The sequence below is a fragment of the Cupressus sempervirens genome, chromosome 9 (genome assembly GCF_028749045.1).
Source record: "Cupressus sempervirens isolate cs-2001-9-10 chromosome 9, ASM2874904v1, whole genome shotgun sequence".
Classification (NCBI taxonomy): Eukaryota; Viridiplantae; Streptophyta; class Pinopsida; order Cupressales; family Cupressaceae; genus Cupressus; species Cupressus sempervirens.
The window spans coordinates 787,936,858-787,959,109 of record NC_143126.1 but is presented as its reverse complement, the minus strand read 5'-3'; the positions used below and the strand labels follow the sequence as shown (position 1 = coordinate 787,959,109).

Here is a 22,252-nt window from a genome sequence, read left to right as displayed (position 1 = left end):
TATAATTGCCAAGCATAAGGGATAGGCATCTTTAGATCACTTGCAAATTAAGAGATCCAAGTTGATTAATTATGATACAGTTTCTTTGGATTTGAGAATGAAAAGATCTTGAAATATTCAAGTGCTCGGTGTTGATTGTATCTATTTGAAGATTAATAGGAACAGGTTTTCCAGGGAATAGTTTAGCAGCTCTCCATGACCGCTACTCATATTTTCTGATATTAGAACGCTGTGGTAACGCGCCTTGTCTTCATTTTAGATTTATGTTCAAATACTACGACAATATCTATAGTTCTGGCCTGAATTAAAAAATTTCATTAAGAATACTTCCAAAAATTTGTGCATTCATTTCCTAGCAGCGATTCTGATATTTCGGTATCATCCTACAGAGTAAGAGACCAATTTCAATTCGTACTGATTACAAATTATAAATCATATAGAATGTTGGAATTCAAAGAATGGCCGATGGCTGTTCACTCAAAAGAATTGGGAAGAGGGAGGGATATTACATTACAAGAAAGAAAGTTACTAGGGTTGTAAAATAAAAAACTATCAGTCCCTTATAGGAGAGTTTTATTTGAATTCAAGTTTCATTCCAAAAACACTTTTTTCAAGAATCTTTCTTACCCGAAACCAGTTTACCCTTGATCCTGATCCCCTCGAATCATTCAGGATATCCAAAACCAATATAAACACAATTTCCGTGCATATCATTTACAGCATAATCAATTCGTAAGGGTCCAGCTAAAGATTCTCCTTGAATACCAACACCATACCCAAAGCCAGTTCCTCTTCTTCCACGTACACCAGCAGGATCTCCTGCACATAAATATATGAGTTCAAAGCAAGATGTATAAATTTAAGTCCATAAGTAATTTAAACTTTTCAAATAAGAATTTCACACAACCTACCAAGGACTGAACGTCCAGAACGACAATCTGTTCCAAGATCTGCAAATACAGTGCCTTGCAATCCACGAATCTGTAGAAATGATCACAAAGTAGGTGTCAACTTAAAAGGGAGAAGACATGCACACACCTGGCGATTATTTTTTCTCCTTAGTGCACATCCTAAATAACATAATGGGTGTGTTAAGAACAACACTTTATTTTGTCAAGTAGCTTCCTTGAATTCTGTGTTCTCTTCTAAGAATGATGTTCTCTATGGTTTGAATTAATGATCAATTTTTGTGGTAAATTACATATATATATGGACTGGACTTCCTGATCCTCCCCTGTGGAGCATGGAAGTTGCCTTCTACATTCCATGAACAGAACCAGAACTGACAACCTCAGGCTCGTGCAAACACACAGATTCTCAGAGATGCAAAATAATGTCATAAATGTTGAAAATTTATGGCATCGTATCAATTTTGGTTTACTTATTTTTTAAAAGATGTCCAACAGAAAGTGGGAGAGATGAAGTAACATATTTGGTAATAGGTATGAGACACAAGAATGTGCCTCTCAGTGTGTCCGTACCCATGAGAAGAGACTTCAATTTAGGCTGTTTGTGTCTAACATGACTTGTATTGGAGATCAATCATGCCATGTGGAGAGGCGGTGATCTTCTGCATTAATATTACTGCAAATTCATGAAATCCTCTGGCAAAAATAGATGAATCTTACTGCACAAAAATATGTAATCTTACAGTCCGTGATATAACAGAGGAAAAATTTCTTTGCAGATCGAATTGTCCCTCAACGATCATTTTCTTTTGTTCCTCTGCTTTCAAGTTCCTATTTGATATTGTGACTTTCCAATTATAACACTTGACAATGGAGAAATTGACCTGGATCTTCCTAACTGGACTATACTGACAGCATGAAGCCTTTCTGTCACGCAAATTTGTGGCTCCCTGTCCTTTAAAGCCATCTATAACGGAAACTGCCTACTTTACATTCCTGGGTGAAAAAGTTCATATTCTATGTTTTAGAACATTGATATATTTATTTCCTGCTAAAAATTGCTGTATATGAATTGTCATTCGGATGAAGGAAAACAGAAATAGAGAGGGACAGAAGAGAGACAAGTAGGGAGTTTTGTAGAAAAAAAATCTCTCTGACATTATTTCTCAGACTGCTACGGTCTTTTGAAATAAATAACAGCATGTAGCTCTTTTCAGATATAGCAGTACTTATCTCTCATAGCAATGAAGCAGTAAGACATTTTATTCAGAAATAATTGTTCTCTGTATACTTTTTAATCTACAGTAATTCATAGTTCATTTAACTGTAATTTGCAATTATCTTATTGACAATATTTGGAAATAATTGCTTTTTCTGATAACATATTCAATCACTAAAATTTAGTGTGTTTCGTCTTTATTGTCAATCTGATCAAGACCATGTAAACAAAGAACAAGAGAAATGGCTCAAGCCATCCCCCCCAACATCTTATTTGGAAGTGGCATAAGCTCGATTCTAAAATGTTATTAAAGAGTAATAGAAGGGAATTGCAGACTTGCAGTTAATTGTAAGGGTAGATTTGTCAGTAAAATGGGTTGTTGAGTGGATATGGTGGGCGGGAGATTATTGTATATGCTCTATCTGAGCTCTATGTAACAGCCTTGGCCACATAGGAAGCTTAAAACTTGCTATTTCCAGCTAGTTTTGCCACCCTGGAGTTTCCATGTTAAAATGTTTTAGGTAAAAAACAGTGTTACACCAGTACGGGGGTACTTCGAGATGGCAGGACGCCAAGGCGAGTTTTCAGGACGCGTGGAAAATGGGCCTCATTTTTGGGACAGCGGCGAGGGGAGGACGGGCCAGAGAAGGGTGTTGTATAGTATACATATAGAACTTGAAATGCTAGTTATGAAATGATGTTTCAGTAGTTCACTAGAACATACCAATTAAAATACTTGAACATAACAAAATTGCAACATGAATTAGAACCATTGACATTCAACATAGTCACGTATTACATACCCAATAGTAACATTCAAAAATAAAAAATCAAATAGAAATTCAAGTACACATCCCAGCGGCAGCATGGTTGCGGAATGGCAGAAGTGGGGGTGCTTGGGTACTCAAGTACCCAGTGTGGGGATGTCTCGGGGATGGTTACTTCAAGGTTTGGGAGGGGGGTGCAAGTCTCCAAGTTACACTAGTAAAAAAAAATTCTGTAGTTTCATCTTTGTTTTTGTACAACTACAATACTCTTTGTTTGTGACTCAGTTGTCCACAAATTCTATAAACTTGTAATCCTTTCATCAGTTCCACAAAACTTACTTTAATATTAATCACTCAAAGATGTAAACATGAGAAGCACATAAACCATCGCACACAAGAAACACCAAATTTATGTAGAAAACTCTATTGGGGGAAAAGCCACAGAGAATATTAATTCTCAAATATTAATATGAACACCTATTAGGGTGACACTAGTTAAGGTGATTCTTACAAAGAAAGGCTTATTGTTAAAGACTCGCGCCAAAAGGCTCATCACTCAAACAAATAAGACTCACTATTGGAGAGCTAACTGTCTAGATGAACAAGGATAAAAGAGAATGGGTCCATCACTAATACACAATTGGAACTCAACATAATGATTTGTAGCTACCTTTGGCTCACTGCTTCAAGTAGCTAGCACATGAAAGGTGACATTGCTTTGCACCACACTACACACTATATCATACATATAGTAAGATGGATTCTCTTTCATACATGCTCATTGCATAAGCACACATATGCACAACACTCACACAAGTCCATACAAATACCACACCACATCCTCAACCATCCACCTTCTATTTATATCATTTGTGCATTTGTGGAGTCTCCCACCATTAGCTAGGCAAGTAACCAAACACAATACGAATTAGGTTAGCACTAGACATTCTTGTAGTGGAAAGAAAAGAGAAGGACCACAACACACTTTATTTGGGACCAAAAATAACATCATACAAGTTACATTTCATCTTGCATTCACTAAGACAATTAATTAAAGTGCAAGCACCCAAGGTTGGCTAAACTTTGACTAAGAACTATTAGCATGAATGCTGATGGTATTCCTATGGAGGAGTATGTTAGCATTGTTGAAGACATGATTCAGTTCTTATGTGTTGCATTCATGACAGTGTCTGTCATTGATGTCAAAATGTACATTATTTTGTGAAGCTTACCAGAGTTGTAGAGGAAGATGTGTTCAGTGTAGTTAGAGGATTACGAGTTGGATTCCATGCACTTGAGATATCTAGAAAAGTCTATAGATGCTACAGTTAATTGCACAAAAAGAGATGTGAAGACATGACAAAGTTATGCGATGTTTTCTAGAGGTAGTTTCTAGAAAGCGGGCACTGGTAAAACAGTTGTATCTTTTAGCATAGATGGAATTGTGTTCAATGTGTTTAGAGGAAGGTTAGAGACAATGTCAAGATACTACGTTCAAGATGGCGAAATCAAATATGCAATTTGAGCTGACTTATGAAGTCTGTTCGGCATGTTTGTTCCTGTGAGCCAACTATTGCAAATATCTTTGAGGAAAGAGTCTAATTGTAATGTAACGTGTAATGTAACAGCTTAATGAGGTCCTATATTACTTATTGTAAATTGACAAAGCCTCAAGGCCGACTTAATACTTTTTTTAGGACTTGGTATGAAGAAAAAAGGTCATTTCCTTGTGGTAAAGTGGGCATGTGATCTAGTGCGGATGGTTATTTTTTATGCTAGCTTAAATGCAAATTTGGCTAATGTCAGAGCAAGGATTGATGTTGAGGATGTACTTTGAGCTTCAAAGGAACTGTATTGGCAAAGAAGTTGTTTAGTCAATTCAGAACTTGGATAGATTATCCTAAAGATTGTTTGATGAAGACAATCTGAGGCTATTTGAACAATGGGTTCAGTTGTCCTCCTTTAAACTCCTAATAGGGTTAACACAACTCCTAACAAGGTTGGAATCTTCTAACAAGGATTCAAAGTCTGCTAATAGAGACTCATATGCACTAATTGTATTTCATTGGCTCCTAATAGAGTCCATCCTTTCAAAAAGAATTTTAATATTAGTACATCATCTTCTAGGCACCATTCCCACTGAGGTTTTCCCTCTAATCAAGGGTTTCCCTAGTTAACATATTTGGTGTTATTGTGCACAATTATCTTTCTATGGTTGTTGCATCTATTGTTTACATGTTTCAGAATTAATATAGATATTGAGAGTTGTTTTAACACCCCCCCATCCTGGTGGACTTTACTTTCTAACAAGAACACCATTGAACTTTGAAATTGTCTCCAAAACTAAAAAATTTCTACCAATTGAAATGAATGAAGCTAAGGACATTATAAACTTAGTTTTGGAACCACACCATCAGAAACCATTATGTGGAGAAATGTTGAGCGTGCATTGAACACGAGAAACCCTATCAATCACACTTAGACAAATACTAATTCTAGTATACTACAATCCGATGCACAAAAACTTGAAACCAATGACTTCAAATGCTGTCCAACAACATGCTGAAACGTCATTAGTACACATGACTAAGTGAAGCATTAATCTTAGCACCACCATACAGGAAGCAATCACCAAATAGAAGCAACAATATGTTAGCATCAATGACAAGCATATTGATTCATCATTCATCCAAACTTGTTGGTGTAATTAATTATTCTTAATTACACTTTATTTAAGCTTGCTTAGGATAATACATTGCATAGTAGTTTGTGCATGAGACACTTCGGGGTTAGCATCTTATTGTTGCACGTGGTGTAGGAGAAATTTCACTTTAGGTGGTGTTTGTTATTATCACATTTCCACTTTATATGTTGTCTCCATCTTTAGTGCAGTTATAACTTATCATTCTAACATTGTTGCACATACTTCATTGCGCAATGGAGGATTATCCATCTTTGGTAGATATGTGCTTTCACCTCCTATGGGTGATAACCCATTTTCTTGCTGTTATATTCCTATTAGGCGCATGTCTTGTGTGATTGTGTCTCTTTGTCTCTTGTGCTCTTTCTTTTTGCATCATGGATTCTCCTAAATTTCCACTTTTAACTCCACTTAAACAATTGATGCATGGAGTAAGCTGAGGAAAAGGGATTAACTCATTATATCAATGGAACTATTACTGCGCCATCTGATCCTAAAACTGATCCTAATGTTCAATCAGAATGTCTAACTATAAATATTATGGATCTTGGAACTTTGAGGAACTATATATCAAGGATCTTATATTTCATATTGAAAAATTTACCATAGTCAAAGAGGCTTGGAACAAATTTAGTCAATTGTATGGCCAAGTTAATAAAGCTAGGGGTTACAAGCTTGATAGAGAACTCAACAATTTGGATCCCAAGAACTTTGATATAATCTAAGACTATGCAACCAAAGCTACAAAGTCTAGAGTCAAACTCAAGCATTGTGGTAGGGACAAAAAGGATGCACAACTGATCCACAATTTTCCATCAGAATATGCAGCATTTGTTTCTAGCCTCCAAACTCATTAGTTGAGTATAGGTGCTTCATCCACTATGCCTTTGTTTGATGCCTTCACTAAGATGTTGATGTTAGAGCAATCAAAATTGAAGAGGTTCGAAATTTTCAATTCTTCAAAGTCTTAGGCCTTTGTAGAAAATCAAGGGAATTGAGGGGAGGGTTCCTACAATAAGCAAAAATAGTGGAAACCAGAAACAAAACAACAGAAAGTGTAATCAACCTCCTCACAACAAGGCAATTCTTCATCTTCTTTCAGCAAGAAGAGAAAATAACTCTAAGAAGGATAGACCAGCTTGTTCATATTGCATGAAACTTAATCACGATGAGCATCATTACCACACTAAGAAGATTGATGAGTTGACAAATTTATTAAAGAGGAACAACATTGATTTGCTAAATTCTTACAAAGAGAAGGATTCATCACCTTCTATTTCCTTACACAAAAAAGGATAAGGGAAAGCATTTGTGGTAACTACAAGTTCTTCACAAGAATGGATACTCAACTTGGGTGCCACTCAAGATGTGTTCCTCAAAGGAGCAATTTTCTTTATTGGAGCCATCTAAGATACCCCACATTCTCATAGGAAATGACACTCAAATGGAAGTTGAAGGAAAAAGTTCAGTAGCCAAAGATGATGGATCATTTGAGGTTGTTCTCTATGTTCCTAACTTAAGTACCATTTTACTTTCAATTTAGGAAATCACTCACTATGGAGATGGAATGGAACTTGAATTTTTACCAGATCCAATTGTGGAAGAACTTAAGGATGATGCTTTGGTCATCGCCACACAACATAAGAAGAACATGAATTTGGATTCACCGCCTAGTTTCTCATTATTAGTGGGATACTTTATTGGAAAAAAAAACATAACACAATACTTTACTCATTCTCCCACTTTGTGCCTAATTCTCCTTCTACTTCCTTGCTTACACACACAAATTCACAAAGCATGTTATGGCATGAGCAGTTTGGACATCTTAATTAATGCTATCTTCAGTAGCTTAGCTCCAAGAACTTGGTCAAAGGTCTACCTACAATCAGCATTCTAAGGGTGTATGTTCAGGTTGTTCAGTGGCTATGCATCTAGAAGAAAAGGTTGAAAAAGAGAAGCCTTGGAGAGCATCAATTGTTATTGAGTTGCTTTATATGATGTAGCAGACCCCTTTCTAGTATCATCGTTCAGCAAGGCTTGCTATTTCCTCACCTTCATTGATGACTATTCTTACGTTACATGGGTCTACTTTCTTGGTGATACGAGTGAAGCATTTGACAAGTTTCTCACCTTCAAGGCTCGTGTTGAGAACCAATCAAAGAAGGCCATCAAGGTTTACGAACAAATAATGGAAGGGAATATATCAACTCAGGACGTACGGACTTTTGGATTAATCTTCAGTATTCAGTTGCATACAATCCACAACAGAATGGTGTTGTAGAAAGCAAGAATAGATCACTTAAGGAAATGGCTAACTGCATAATTCGTGTTAGGTCTCTTGAACCATCTTTATGGTCAAAAGCTATAAGTTGTGCCAATCACATCCAAAATCAAGTTCTTCATAAAGCCTTGGATGAAATTAATACTAACTGATTGGTAAATATTTGCTTGATATTGACAATGATCAAGAGATCAATATATATAAAAGAATGGACGATGTTTCCTTAGGAAACAATCATAAAGAAACATTTTATTCTAGATATAGGAAACTAAATATTAGAAGCATTCTAATATTTACAAGAGATTACAATAGATAACCATTAAGTAATAATAAGATAAATTATCTATTATTGTAATACCCTCCCTTAATGGTTAATCTATCCACAACACCAAGTTGTTCTTTGAATTGGACAAACTTATCTGGACCGAGAGGCTTGGTGAGAATGTCTGCAGTTTGATCCACTATAGCAATCCATTGCAAGTCAATTGTCTCATCTTCAACTAGCTACTGTATGTAGTGATAGTGAACATCCGCATGCTTGGTTCGTTCATGGAAGACTGGATTCTAAGCTAACTTGATAATGCCTTGGTTATCGACAAGACAAAGTGGTCGGGTCTATTTGTGAAATCTACATATCCCCAAGCATCCAACGAAGCCAAACAACTTCACAACCTGCCTTGACTATCCCTCTATATTCAGCCTTTGTAGAGGAAAGAGATAATGCCATTTGCTTCTTACCAGTCCATGTGACGACACCAAAAGCCAAAATGAACACATATCTAGAAGTTGACATTTTATCATTAACAAAACATGCCTAGTTTGAATCAGTGAACCCACTAAGTTTAGGATTAGAACTTTGAGAGTAAATAAGTCCAATATCAGTAGTACCCTTCGCATTATGAAGTGCATGCCTTGTTGCCATTCAATGATCAGTCTTACGATCTGTCATAAAACGTGAGATGTAGTCGACTGCAAAGCTATTATCAGGTTTAGTAGCGGAGAGGTAGATGAGGCTGCCTACTAGTTGCTTGTATGTAGTATCATCAACTGGAGGGGAATCAGACTTGGCTGATAACTTCAAGCCTTTCTCCATGGATATAGATATAGGATTGCAATCTTGCATATGAAACTTGTCTAACAGAGCCCTGACATATTTAGACTATATACCAATAGATTATTTCCAAACCTCAACACCTAGATAATAATGCATGAGCCTAAGGTCATTCATATCAAAAGACTGGCATAAACTCTATTTGATTCCCTGAATCAAAGATGTCGTACTTCCAGTGATGATGAAATTGTCCACATAAATGACCACAAGGATGATGTCACTGTCAATAGTCTTGATATACAAATTTGAGTCTGAAGAACTCCTCTTGAAGCCTTGACCACTAAGGTACTTATCAATTTTCATGTACCATGCCTTAGGGGCTTGCATCAAACCATAGAGAGCTTTCACCGGTCTAAGAACCTGGTGCTCTTTACCAACAACCTTAAAACCAGGAGGCTACATCATGTAGACCTCTTCTTCTAAGTCACCGTTCAGGTAAGCACTCTTGACATCCATCTGATAGACCTAGCCAAACTGTGATGTCATGGCTAGGGCTAATCTGATTGTGCTCATCTTTGCAGCAGGAGAAAAGGTCTCATAATCAATGCCCTAAAACTGAGAAAAGCCCTTTACAACTACACGAGCTTTGTATATATCCAAAGTATCATCAAACTTGTATTTGATTTTGTAAACCCATTTGCAGCCAATGAGTTTCTTCCCTAGTGGAAGATCATAAATGACCCAGGTGTTGGTGTTCAGATGTCATGGCTTGTTCCCTCTCCGAAATTCTTTTAGCCTCGGAATATGTTTGAGGTTAAAACACACTTTGAATGTTGGCCATAAGAGCAAAGTTAACTAACTCTATAGGTTGCTCTTTTTCTAACCAGTTCTCTCATCAATGAGCTCATCATCTCGAAGATGTAATGACCCTACTCAAATCTGCTCTCAAAATGCTGATAAAAGCTCAAGGAATTTCATCAAACAATTCACATGCAAGGGACATATGACTGATATAGTATTTCAGCTTGCTTTAAATGACTCTTTTTTCAATTTGCATCAATGAGAATCTTGTGCTAGAAGACTCCAAATGGACTACACAATGACCTAACATGAATGTGCAACTAATTTTGACAATATTCAATGCATATATATGATCTAAGCATGAGAAATGAACACCTACAGCCAACTGGCATTTTAACAAACGGTTGGTATGCAAACTAACTAGCTGATAAATAATGAATTGAATTGCTCAAATGACACCAGCAACTATTATTTCCTTAATTGCAATGAAATTTCTAATACAATGCTCATGAAATACGGCCAAGACTTTTGGCATTTACATGGATTACAAAAAAGATAATGTCGGTATAATGCACACCTACAGCTGAAACTTATAACACCTAAAAAAACAATACTAACAAAGGAACCTGGTTGTAGATGGCTGTAATAATTTTCTTCAATTCTGCCCCTTCTGCTTTGCTTTTTCCGATCTGCCTTTTTACTTGTTTTTTCCAGATTTTCTTTTTTCGTTTTGGTTTTTCGAACTGCTTTTTCAGATCCGCTTTTTCAAACTACTTTTTCGGATTGCTTTTTTGGAGCTACTTTTTTGGTTCCGCTTTTTCGGCCTGCTTTTTTGGATCCGTTTTTTTATTAAAAAAATCAAACCCTCAATCAAATCTCTGTCCAAACTAAATATATCAATGAAGAAGAACATGAAATGGCTAAGTACCACTTCCAATGTGCAACCCTTCAGAAGGTCTTTCACTTCCTCAATTATGCAATCTCTTGAGAGGTATCGTTCTCAAGGATTATGCTGAATATTTGCAGACTATCAAGCTCCACAAATGCTCATAGAAGATGTAGTTGGGTTACCAAATCCCGTATATCAAAATGGGAGCCCAAGCCCTCTATTTATCTATTCCCCTAAGAAGTTACTAAGAACTTCTAGAAGCATCCCTTTCTAAGAAGTTACTAAGAACTTCTAGAAACATCCATTATAAAATCCCATTATAATGCACTTTTTAATGATAAGTAACTTTATAAAATAAAAAGTGCAATCTCAACTTAAAATTATAACATGTAGGCCGCATATAAAAAGTAATGATAAAATAATATCTCCAAGAGCATAGTGAGCCATCCAATCACCAAATAAATGCCAAAATGACTCTCATCAATCCTATCTGCCTACGAGAGTCTGTAATAGGCAAATCCACGATCAATTCCATGTCGTACTAAAGAGGGGACATTACAGAAGATTAGCAAGCATCTTACCCCACCACTTAGGCCGAAGACAAGAATGACCAACTTTAGGATTAGGAGATGTTCTATGATCATATTCCTCATTAGAAGAATCGAGATCAAATTTGAGTGAAGCATCTACATATCTAGGTGATCCTACAGGAGAAGCTAGAGGTGTATGTACAGGAATCACTGGAATAATTGGAGCTGTAGGAGATGCTAGAGCCCTCCTATCAGGTGGACCTAATGGAAGTCGAACTCCCAAATCATAAGCCTTATAGATTGGTTTGCTAAATTAGGAAGAGGAGAAACATGCATGAATGGTCCTTGTTGCTCATCAAAGACTACATCACGACTATACAGAAGACGAGATGTCTTAGTGTCGATCGAGTGGTAGGATTTGTGAAGACTACTATATCCAACAAGCATGATTTTTTGACTCTTGGCATCCAACTTGGTGCATGATACATCAGGGATCCAAACAAAAGAAAGAGAGCAAAAAAAATTCAATGATTAATTTTGAGCTTGCAACTTGACCAGGCCTTTTGCGGAATCTTACTTTTAACCGCCACTATGGGCGACTAGCTCAAAAGATAAACTGCAATGTTAACTGCTTTTGCCCAAAACTTCTTCACAACATGTCTGTGTTAGAGCATGGATCGAACCATCTTGATGATTGTTCTATTCCAACGTTCAACTACACTGCTTTTCTGTGGTGTGTAGGGTGTGGTTAATTGGCACTTGATGCCATGAGTATTGCAGAAGCTAGAGAGTTCATTAGAACAAAATTCCTCCCCATTGTCTAACCCTAAGAGCAATAATAGATTTCCCAAACTCATTTTCAACTAAAGGTTTAAACTTCTGAAATACAATAAATGCTTCTGATTTCTTTTTAAGAAAATATACCCACATCTTTCTGCTGAAATCATCAACAAACAATAGAAAATACCCACTACAACCATAGAATGAGTCACCCTATCAGTGGTGGTGTATTGATGTGAACTGACGGTGACATCCAACTGTGGAGAGTGTCACAACAAGAGACTAGATTTAGTTCCATCCTTGGAATGTAGTACACAGAGGAAAATGAGATTCCTCCCAGAAGACTGAATCTGAACGTTGCCTTTGCCAACAATTGTGTACTCTTCCCCTACACCAAAAAGAACAAAATCTAAATAAGGTTGGTAGGAAGTGAACCAGTCTCTATAGTGCATAAAATGACAAGAGGCACCTGAATCAATGTACTAGGCAAACAACTTCACATGATCTGTAGGTCTTTTAGCCATAAAGGTGTAAAAGGAAAATTATGTCTGCTCAATATGCTTTGTACTGTTCGCTTTGGGTTGCGAACCAGATTTTTTATCTTTGGAAGCTAAATGTTTCCGACATTCAACCTTCATGTGACTATACTTGTGGCAATAGTTACATTTAATGTTCTTTTTCTTGGAGCCTTTTGATGCTAGAGAAGAGGACTGCTGCTAAGAAGACTGTTGTGAATGAGGCTTACCTTTATGTTTTTGAAAGGATTTAGCAGCAAAGGCTTTCTCTGTGAAGGAGATGGAACTGCTAACGAACTATTGTTTCCACCAATCTTGTTGAAGCAAAAGTGTGCAGAAATCTGCGAACTTCAGATCAACACCAATAGAAGTGATGTTGAGAGTCTCAATAAAATGCTCATAGGACTTGGGCAAACTCTTGAGAGTTATGACCATAATGCCTTGTTCCTCCATCTTGCATCCAATGGAAAGCAACTGATCAGAGATTTCCTAATTCATATTCAAGTGTTCATGGAGCGATTTTTGCTCATCCATGATAATAGAAAATAGAGTGTTCTTGACAAAGAATGTAATGTCCCCATCATAAAATAAATGTATTTAATTAAACCTTGTTAATGATTCGATTGATTTAATGTATCTCGGACCCATTTTTATTTTGTTTCCATAGTTTGTGTCGTTGTCGGCTATCTTTGTACACCCTCGGAAAGTTTCTCAATGGGTATTTAAACACGGCTTGTAGGTAGTCTGTAGGCATGCTTTTGGATTATTTTCTATGTACTGCAAATTCCTATTCGGGTTCTGGATTGTTCGCCATTCCAGAAGTGAAAGATCTTCCCTATTTGGCTCATGCAGTTTCGGTTGGATTCGGCCCTCACCCTATTCTGTTGTTGCATGTAATACCTCGTTTGGATCTGGCAAATCGGAGCATTATCTTCTGGCAATTATTATTCACATTCGAGTCTCTATTATTGTGTGTATTTCATCAACATTTTTTGTGTTTGTGTATGAACAAGATTGTGTTTCATATCAATCTCAAATACCTAACTATGTGTTCTCCTATGCTGCTCATTCCTCATTCTTACGGCCTTTGTCGATCCATCTGTTCACCCTCATTATCTAACTTTCATTTTACAGCAGGTGTATCGAATCTTGCTATTTATCTATCTTCAATTTCCATCGTTCACTGTACGGCCTCCCATTCTGGCAACGTCTCTCACTCTCCCACACATTCTCCTCTCCATCCGTAATTGGCCTACACTCCATGCTTTGCTTTCCCCTAACGTCATAAGATCCATATTAGGTAAAGCCATTACCCATCCTTCACCATACTGCACTTTATCCTACTGTACGCCCTGCTACCTTCCTCGTACGGACTGAAGATATACTGTACGACCCTTCTAGTTATACCGTACGACCATACTGGCAATGTTGTACGGCCTTTTTGGGCATTGTCTTCGCACCATGCGGACAATTTAGGAGCCATAATTTGTACTTTCCCTCTCCCTCCACCGTACGGATACCTCTATCAACATATGCGAGATTACCCATTCCACACTGTATGAAATTTTTGTGCTCCTTTCCGACCAAAATCCAATCCTTCCATACCTTAGAACATTACAAAGAAGGCTTTGCTTTAGTCTCATGAAGTTTCTTGAGATGTTTCCATATCTCAGCAATTGTTTAACTAGATGGAATTTGAGGAAGATGATCATCAGCTATAGACAATTTGAGAAGCATCACTACCTCCTAATTATTCTAATCAGGACAAGCTTAAGTAGGTCAAGTTGTAGTACCCAAAGCCACCTTATCACTATTGTGATATTCAAAGATGGTTAGCATCCCTTGTTTCCACGTGCCATAATTGCAACCATTGAACTTTTGATTTCCCTTGAGAAAAATATTAGTCAAAGATGCCATATCACATTTTCCAGTGAAAAAGCGTGAAAATCTATGAAGGCACGTACTCTGAGAAAAAATAGGAAGACCTAGAAAGAATATGTTGTCAGATTCAAGTTCCACTGGCCCAAAAATCGAGACACCCAGAAAAATGGACAATAACCTAGTTGAGATATTGAAAAACCCATCAAGACTCTGTAAAACAAAAAATTGATCTAGTTAAGAAAATTAGAGTTTCAACCAAAACCTGCCTTGATTGCAAAAAACCCCTAAATGATCTCGGAAATGTGTAGAAAGAACACAATTCTAGGCATGGATCTGAGATTGAGAGTTTCAAAAACCATAAATGTCACCAAATAAAGAAAAAATGACCATAAAATAGGCAGAAATGATTTTTTTGCAAGAAAAAATGACCATGAACAGACTACAAAATGCATGAAAACTGGTGCAATTTTACCAGAACATTACATGTGATTGTTGTAGAAAAATGGTCGTAAGTTGTAAACAAAAAAGCCTTAAATGAAGCAAATATCACATAAAATAATTTTAAAAAATATTGCTCTAATAATTTCGAACAGGAAATTAAATATTTTTCAAAAAAATTCAAAGAATTGGCTCTGATACCATATTACGAAGTAATTGGTTGCTATTTGCTTGATATTAACAATGATCAAGAGATCAATATATACAAAAAAATGGATGATGTTTCCTTGGGAAAAAATCATAAAGAATAGAAACAATCTATATTCTAGATACATGAAACTAAATATTTGAAACATTCTAATATTTGTAGGAGATTACAATAGATAAACTTTAAATAATAAATAATAATAGAAACTATCTATTATCGTAATAGAAATCACACCTTTCAAGGCTTGGTATGGTAGAAAACTGGCTGTGAAATACTTCAAAGTCTTTGGTTGTCCAACTTTGGCACACACACCTCCACAAAAATGTATAATATCCCTATCCAAATCTAATTGAAAACTTGTTATATTTGCTTTTCGAAATTTTGTCAAACACTTGTACAGTAGAGGGATATATGACTGATTTTATTTTCAATTTGTTTTCAAAATAAGAAAGAAGACTTCTAATATCATTGGATGACTGAAAATAACTTCTCTTCCGCTTAGCCTACACCTAGCATGAAATGCAACTCTTTTTTTCTTTTTTCTTGATGCAATATATGACATCTATTCAATGAAAATTAACATTTACAGCCAAGTCACATTATGTCAAATAGTTGACATGCAACTAACATTATAATTCAAACTTCAAAATTGATATTTTTCTGATATAAAAATTCTGATATAAAATCAAGTTACAATGCCTTCAACAATCTAATTAGACTATCCATATAGAACCATGTAGATGTATTTTAGATAATGCATAAACATGAAGATAAAACAAAGGGAAACTGAGATTGGTAGGCAGCTTTAAAACTGATTAGAATCTATCATGCACTGTAGCAGCATTGTTCACAGCATTGTAGCAATACTACTCACGACCACTGTAGCGATAACACCATTCACGATTCCTGGAGTGATGGCACTGTAGCAGATGGGTATAAACTTCCTAATATGCGTCCGAATTAGCTACTTAAAACTCCTTCCAAAGTGGAGATTAAATGAGGGCATTGAATGACCCTTAAATCTAAAGTGTATCTTCTTCATGAGTTGTCGCAAAAACTCAATAAGCTTCAATGACATGAGTGAAATATCACCTCCAACAAATGCAACAATATCAGCTGATAGTTTCACAGCCTCAAAGTTGTCAATCAAAAAAAATTATCGTTCTCAATGACTAAAATCTCTTGCAAAAACCCTTGGCTCCACAAGTGCACAAGAAAATGTTAATATCAAATCTGGATGCCCTACAATGAGGCTCCCTCCTCTATTTATTCTATTCCTTCACCCCTTCTAGAAGAACATAAAATATTATTTTATTACACTTTTCTAGAAGCTTCCTCCTTTCCAACAATAATTAATTGTGCTTCTAGAAGATTCTCTTTTCCATATAATATAATATTAATTTAGTGACTTATGATTTAATATTTATTTTAGTCACTTTTTAATTAAATTAATTAAATATAAAGTCACCTTTTAATTTTTTATTTATTTAATGACTTTATAAGAAATTAATTTAACTATTTCACCTTATTTCTCCACTTAGCCTTCAAAGAATGAAAGGCTAAGAACTCCATTAAAAGGCTAAAAAGATGGGGACATTACAAAATGCAAGGCATTAAAACCTCAAAGTAGGCCTTACGTATTTGTTGGATATTTTAAAGGCGTAAAGGAATTTACACTTATAAATCTTGAGACACATTAGATTTTCATAGAGAGGAGTGTTCACTTTGAGGAAAGTTGTCTTGGCTTCGCCTCCACTCCTCTTCCTTTAGACATTGTGGATAATGATGTAAGTGTCTCAAATGATTATTCTACCTTAAACCCAACTTGTAGGATTACACCTTTGCGGGATCCAATTATAGTTGAGGAAACTCCATATTATGCAACTAGACCTTGTTGGGCTCAACAAACTCTTGCTTAAGTAGGATCACTCGTGGGGGATCCTTCAGACACTTGAAGGACAAGGTCACAACATCAGTAGCTCCTACATGCATACATTGCTATACTGATAGCTCCATGCACTTTCCAAACATAGGTTCAAGGGATGACTATTTAATAGACATTGCAAGTTTGTCTGTGGAATCCTACATTGTAAATATGAGAGACATCATTGACAACTAAGATCTTTGATGAGGATGCAGATGATCCTTCTTCAGTTGTTGCGAGGGAACACTCTGACCCTCTTGTTTGTTCTCTGCATGATCAATCTTTCAAAGTCGAAATGATTATAGATCCTTATGTAAAACAGTTAGTGTTGAATTATCTAGAATCGTTTTCTGCAAATCTAATAACACTGCCATTGTCATTGGTGTGTTCTAAATATGTATTTGAAGACTTACAAATATGAGAGCAAAAACGTCTCTATGGTTAACCATCATTAGATAATAATAATATATTAACAATAATATAAATAACCATATATGTATAATATATAATATATATATATATAAGAATATTTGTCTAAATGGTCAATTACCATCAACAATGTATCTCATGATCAAATCAATTTGACTAAAGCTACAAACTTAATACTCCCTCTTAGCTACGAAGAATTGTTATAGAACACATTATGCTCTCAAGTATATGAAGAGATATCATCTTAGCATGATATTCTTGGAATGCCATATTTAAGGATATCAACATAGATCCATCAACTTAGATGTTATCTTTCAATATAATCCGAAGTATGTTTCAACAAGAAATATCAATCATGTGATATTCATCATACTTATATTCTTTTGGTATGTGCATTGGCATCAAATCCTTGATGCCTACCAAAAGAATATGTTATATCCTAGTGGGATATGAGTTATCTGATTTCCGACACTCCGGGACAACAACTTAATGAAGTCAATCAAATAACTAGTAATCAACATTTCATGAACTCTATCATGACAAGTATTATGATCTCTGACACTCCAAGATAGCAAATTAATGTAGTCTGATCATAATACATCCGTTCTAATGACCACCAACACTCTAGGACAACAACTTAATATAGTTTGTCATGATAACAGGTCAAGCTATTGTTAAGATCGTCACCTTACAATAGCAACCCTCCAAATATATATATATCAACGAAAGATTGTCACCTTTCGTGACACAATCCACCTATGCAAAATAGTAACCACCATAAACCAGTTAGAGGGTGGACTACAGGCTTTCACCTCAACTTCTCTCTTACAAAGAAGAATGCATTACAAGGAATTTTACTTAGAACTTCTCCCTCATATAGAAGATATCATTCGCATGGGATTGCACCTCAAAATTTTCCCTCTAAATTTTGAGGTGCAATCCCATGCGAATGATATCTTCTCTGTGAGGAGAAGTTATAAGTAAAATTCCTCATAATGCATTCTTCTCTATGAGAGAGAGGTTGAGGTGAAAGCCCTTAGTCCACCCTCTGACTTGGTTCATGGTGGTTACTATTTTGCATATGTGGATTGTGTCATGAAAGGTGACAATCTTTACTATTTTGCATATGTGGATTTCATGAAAGGTTGTCACCTTTCATGACACAATCCACATATGCAAAATAGTAACCACCATGAACCAAGTAAGAGGGTGGACTAAGGGCTTTCACCTCAACCTCTCTCTCATAGAGAAGAATGCATTATGAGGAATTTTACTTAGAACTTCTCCTCACCTTAAAAGATTGAAAGAGTGTCACCTTTCATGACACAATCCACATATGCAAAATAGTAACCACCATGAATCAAGTCAGAGGGTGGACTAAGGGCTTTCACCTCAACCTCTCTCTCATAGAGAAAAATGCATTATGAGGAATTTTACTTAGACCTTCTCCTCACAGAGAAGATATCATTCGCATGGCATTGCATCTCAAAATTTTCCCTCTGAATATTGATCCTAGGAAGTTAGGTTCTGTAGTTACTCCCTTGGAGGCTCTCTTTGCCCAAGGATGTCTGTCGAACTCCCTTTGAATCTAACATTGATCTTTCGATTTTCTGGAAATAAGTCATTACTTTCTCATGATGTACACAGGAGTAGGCCCATCAAAACCATACAGTCACACACATGTATTTCTAGACTCCCTCTGAGTATCAATCTTCTAAGCTCCTACGTTGTCTCTGATAAAGTGATAGACTCCCTCTTTATATATAAGGATGCTCATAATCTCAACCATCAAAGATATTTGCTTCAAGAGCCTCAATTTATCTAGCCTTATCATCAAATGACTAATGAATTTCAAATCACAGCTTCTTTGGAGCTATAGTCATAAGATTGAGTCTACCAATATTTGGTAGCATGTATAAAGTACCAATCTTCTTTTCCTACAAGAGTATCCCCAGACATAAGGAAAAGATCAAGGCAAATATCTCTTTATAGTATGTATAGATATATAAATAAAAAAGAGACTATAATGGGTAGATAAAAGTAACACTCAAGGATAAGAAAAACTTATTTGTACATCAAGGTCTATAGATAGTAAATCAAAATTTACCTTCTTAGATTATTTGAGAATGGAACGTCTCCCCTCTGAAGCTAGTTCAAGTGAGAAAGGAACATTGATTATTATTCCCCCTAACAATGTAAAATTCCCATCCATTCTATAGTATAGAGTCAGGATATTTCTTCCAAGTTTTTAGGAGCGAGCCTGTAGTCTATTTGTGATCGCAGTGCATGTATGCATGGACATGATTGTTGTCATCCCTGTTGACGAACATTATTAAACCGGATCACATAGTTCCCATCTTAGTTGCATTGATTTCCTTCTAGTCCAATTGACACAAAAGATCCTCTTTACACGTTCACTGCAGGTTTTTTTTTTCTCTCAACGTGACAATCTCATGTAGGGAAAGCACGATCCATTTTGTTTCTTCAATGTGAAGAGTAGACGAATATAATGAGAGGGGGGCAATTCATTTGGATGGGTTAGCACACAAGTGGTGGCATCATGGTATGGTCACTATGGATCATGCACACATTACCTCATATGTGGAGTTTACAGAGAGACTAATTGAATGTTTTGATAGGAAGGATCCAGAACTCCATTTCAAGGAGTTAGCTCAACTTAAATAGTGAGGATCATTGGAAACATACATTTCAGAGTTTCAAAAACTTGCAGTGTTAGTAACAGATGTATCTGAACAGAGGATATTGGTTCTATTTATGGATGGGTTAGCTGATCCGTTGAGAGGGTGGATTAAAGCTCTCAACCCTCCCACTTTGCAAGAAGCCATTAAGAAAGCTCGTGACATGGATTCCTCTTCAGCTTCTAAAAATAAATTTCAGGCAAAGAGTTTCCCTTCGAGGAAAGATAAGGACATGAAACCTTTCCATAGAGAGGCTCAGCCACCTAAGGAGGAAAGTAAGAGGTTAGACAATGAAAGACTTAATGATCTTAGGAAGAAGAAACTTTGTTTTCATTGCAGGGAGCCTTGGGATTTGTCACATAAGTGTCCATTGAAAGCAAAAACTAAGCAGATGGAGTACTTTTCAGCCGAAGAGTCAGTGGATGGAGATTCAGAACAGTCATCAGAATCAGATGGAGATGACGATAATTCTTCACATGAGGAAGCACGTAGTGATAGCACGATAGCTCAGCTGTCCAGTATACAGGAGGTCGTCACTTTCAGAGTTAGGGGAACTTTGGATGGACAGAGATTTGTGGCACTCATTGATACAAGGGCAACACATAACTTCACTGATGAGAAGTTTGTGTCACGCAGAGGGCTACATACAGAGGAGCATAGGGGATTTAAGGTGATGGTTGCCGATGGCTTCAAAATCGATTGTACCAAGAAGATCTCCAACTTTCAGCTTCGTTTGGGAGATTATGACATGACAGGAGATTTTTTTGTGGTCAACATTGGTGATCAGGATATGGTGCTTGGGATGAACTGGATGAAGTCTCTAGAAGAGTTCACATTTAACCTCCTGAAAATGGAAATGAGGTTTGAGGCAAATGGTAAGAAGATAGTGCTCAGAGGTTTGTCAGATGGGAGACTTTGAGTGGTGTCACTCAAGCGGATGCAAAGTTTCTTTAGACATGATCAGGTACAGTGGGCAGCAGAGTTCAGAGCAATGCCTGAGATGACAGAGCAGCATGAACAAAAGTATCCACCTAATGTACAGGAACTAATAACCAAACATACTAAGGTGTTTGGTGAGATACCTCCAAGGAGACCCCCGGATAGGGGAATCAAGCATGTTATTGAGTTAGAGGAAAGGGCTAAGCCAGTCATCATCACACCCTATCGCCATCCAAAGAGATATAAGGATGAAATATAAAAGGCAATCAAGGAGTTGATTGACATGGGGCACATACGGCCAAGCAAGAGTCCTTTCGCTTCTTCAGTGGTATTGGTGAAGAAGGATGGTACAATGAGGATGTGCATTGATTATAAGGAGCTAAACAAGAAGACAATCAAGAACCGATACCCTATCCCACGCATCGATGAGCTTATTGATGAATTGCATAGTGCATGCTACTTCTCTAAGATTGATTTGAGATCCGGCTACCACCAGATACGGGTTAGAGAGGTGGATGTGGAGAAGACAGCTTTTAGATGCCACTACGGACATTTTGAGTTTTTGGTCATGCCCTTTGGGTTGACTAATGCCCCCGCCACTTTCCAGTCCTGTATGAATAGAGTATTCAAAGATCATTTGAGGAAGTTTGTGTTGATTTTTTTTTATGATATACTGATATATAGCCGTACTTGGGAGGAACATTTGAAGCATATTGATGCAGTGCTCAGCATTCTAGAGAGGGAATCATTATATGCCAAGATGAGTAAATGCGAGTTTGGGATGACAGAGTTGCTCTATCTAGGGCATATTATTAGTGCAGGAAGTGTTCGGGTTGACCTAGACAAGATCAGGGCCATTCTGGATTGGCCACCTTCGAGGAACACTTCACAACTCAAGGGATTTCTTCGGCTTTGCGGGTTCTACCGCAGATTTGTGAAGGGATTTTCACAGATAGCAGCACCACTTAATCACTTGCTACATGTCTACAAATTTGTAGGATGAGTAAGAGCAATGTGGAGGTCTTTGTAGCACATGACATAGGTGCTATGCCAATCAGGCCTCGTAGTCAAGAATTTGGATGAGAAAAGGACAAAATGTATCGAGGGATGTGGAGGCTTACGTGAAATTTTGTTTTCATCTTAAGCTAGGAGCATCGCATAATGGGAAATTACGTAAGGAGCAATCTTGCAACCCTACATTTTGCCCCCACTTTGGAGAGCATATCATAATCAAAGATGCAAACTAAAGTAGAGAAAAATTATAAGTCTTTTGTCAACATGAGGCTGCCCAA

At 36.7% G+C, this 22,252-nt stretch overlaps 1 protein-coding gene across 3 annotated transcripts in view; it reads right to left on the bottom strand.

Moving 5' to 3' along the window:
* Positions 1 to 391: 391 nt before the first annotated feature.
* The window catches only part of LOC149541080 (outer envelope protein 80, chloroplastic-like), a 152,067-nt gene continuing 130,206 nt past the window's right edge, over positions 392 to 22,252 (bottom strand). For all 3 annotated transcript variants that reach the window (XM_089802072.1, XM_089802074.1, XM_089802073.1), the window contains 2 exons: positions 912 to 981; positions 392 to 819 (listed from right to left, as the gene is read on the bottom strand). In XM_089802072.1, the coding sequence (XP_089658198.1) occupies positions 665 to 819; positions 912 to 981 (225 nt within the window). In that variant the 3' untranslated portion in view covers positions 392 to 664. The remainder of the gene's footprint in view (positions 820 to 911; positions 982 to 22,252) is intronic.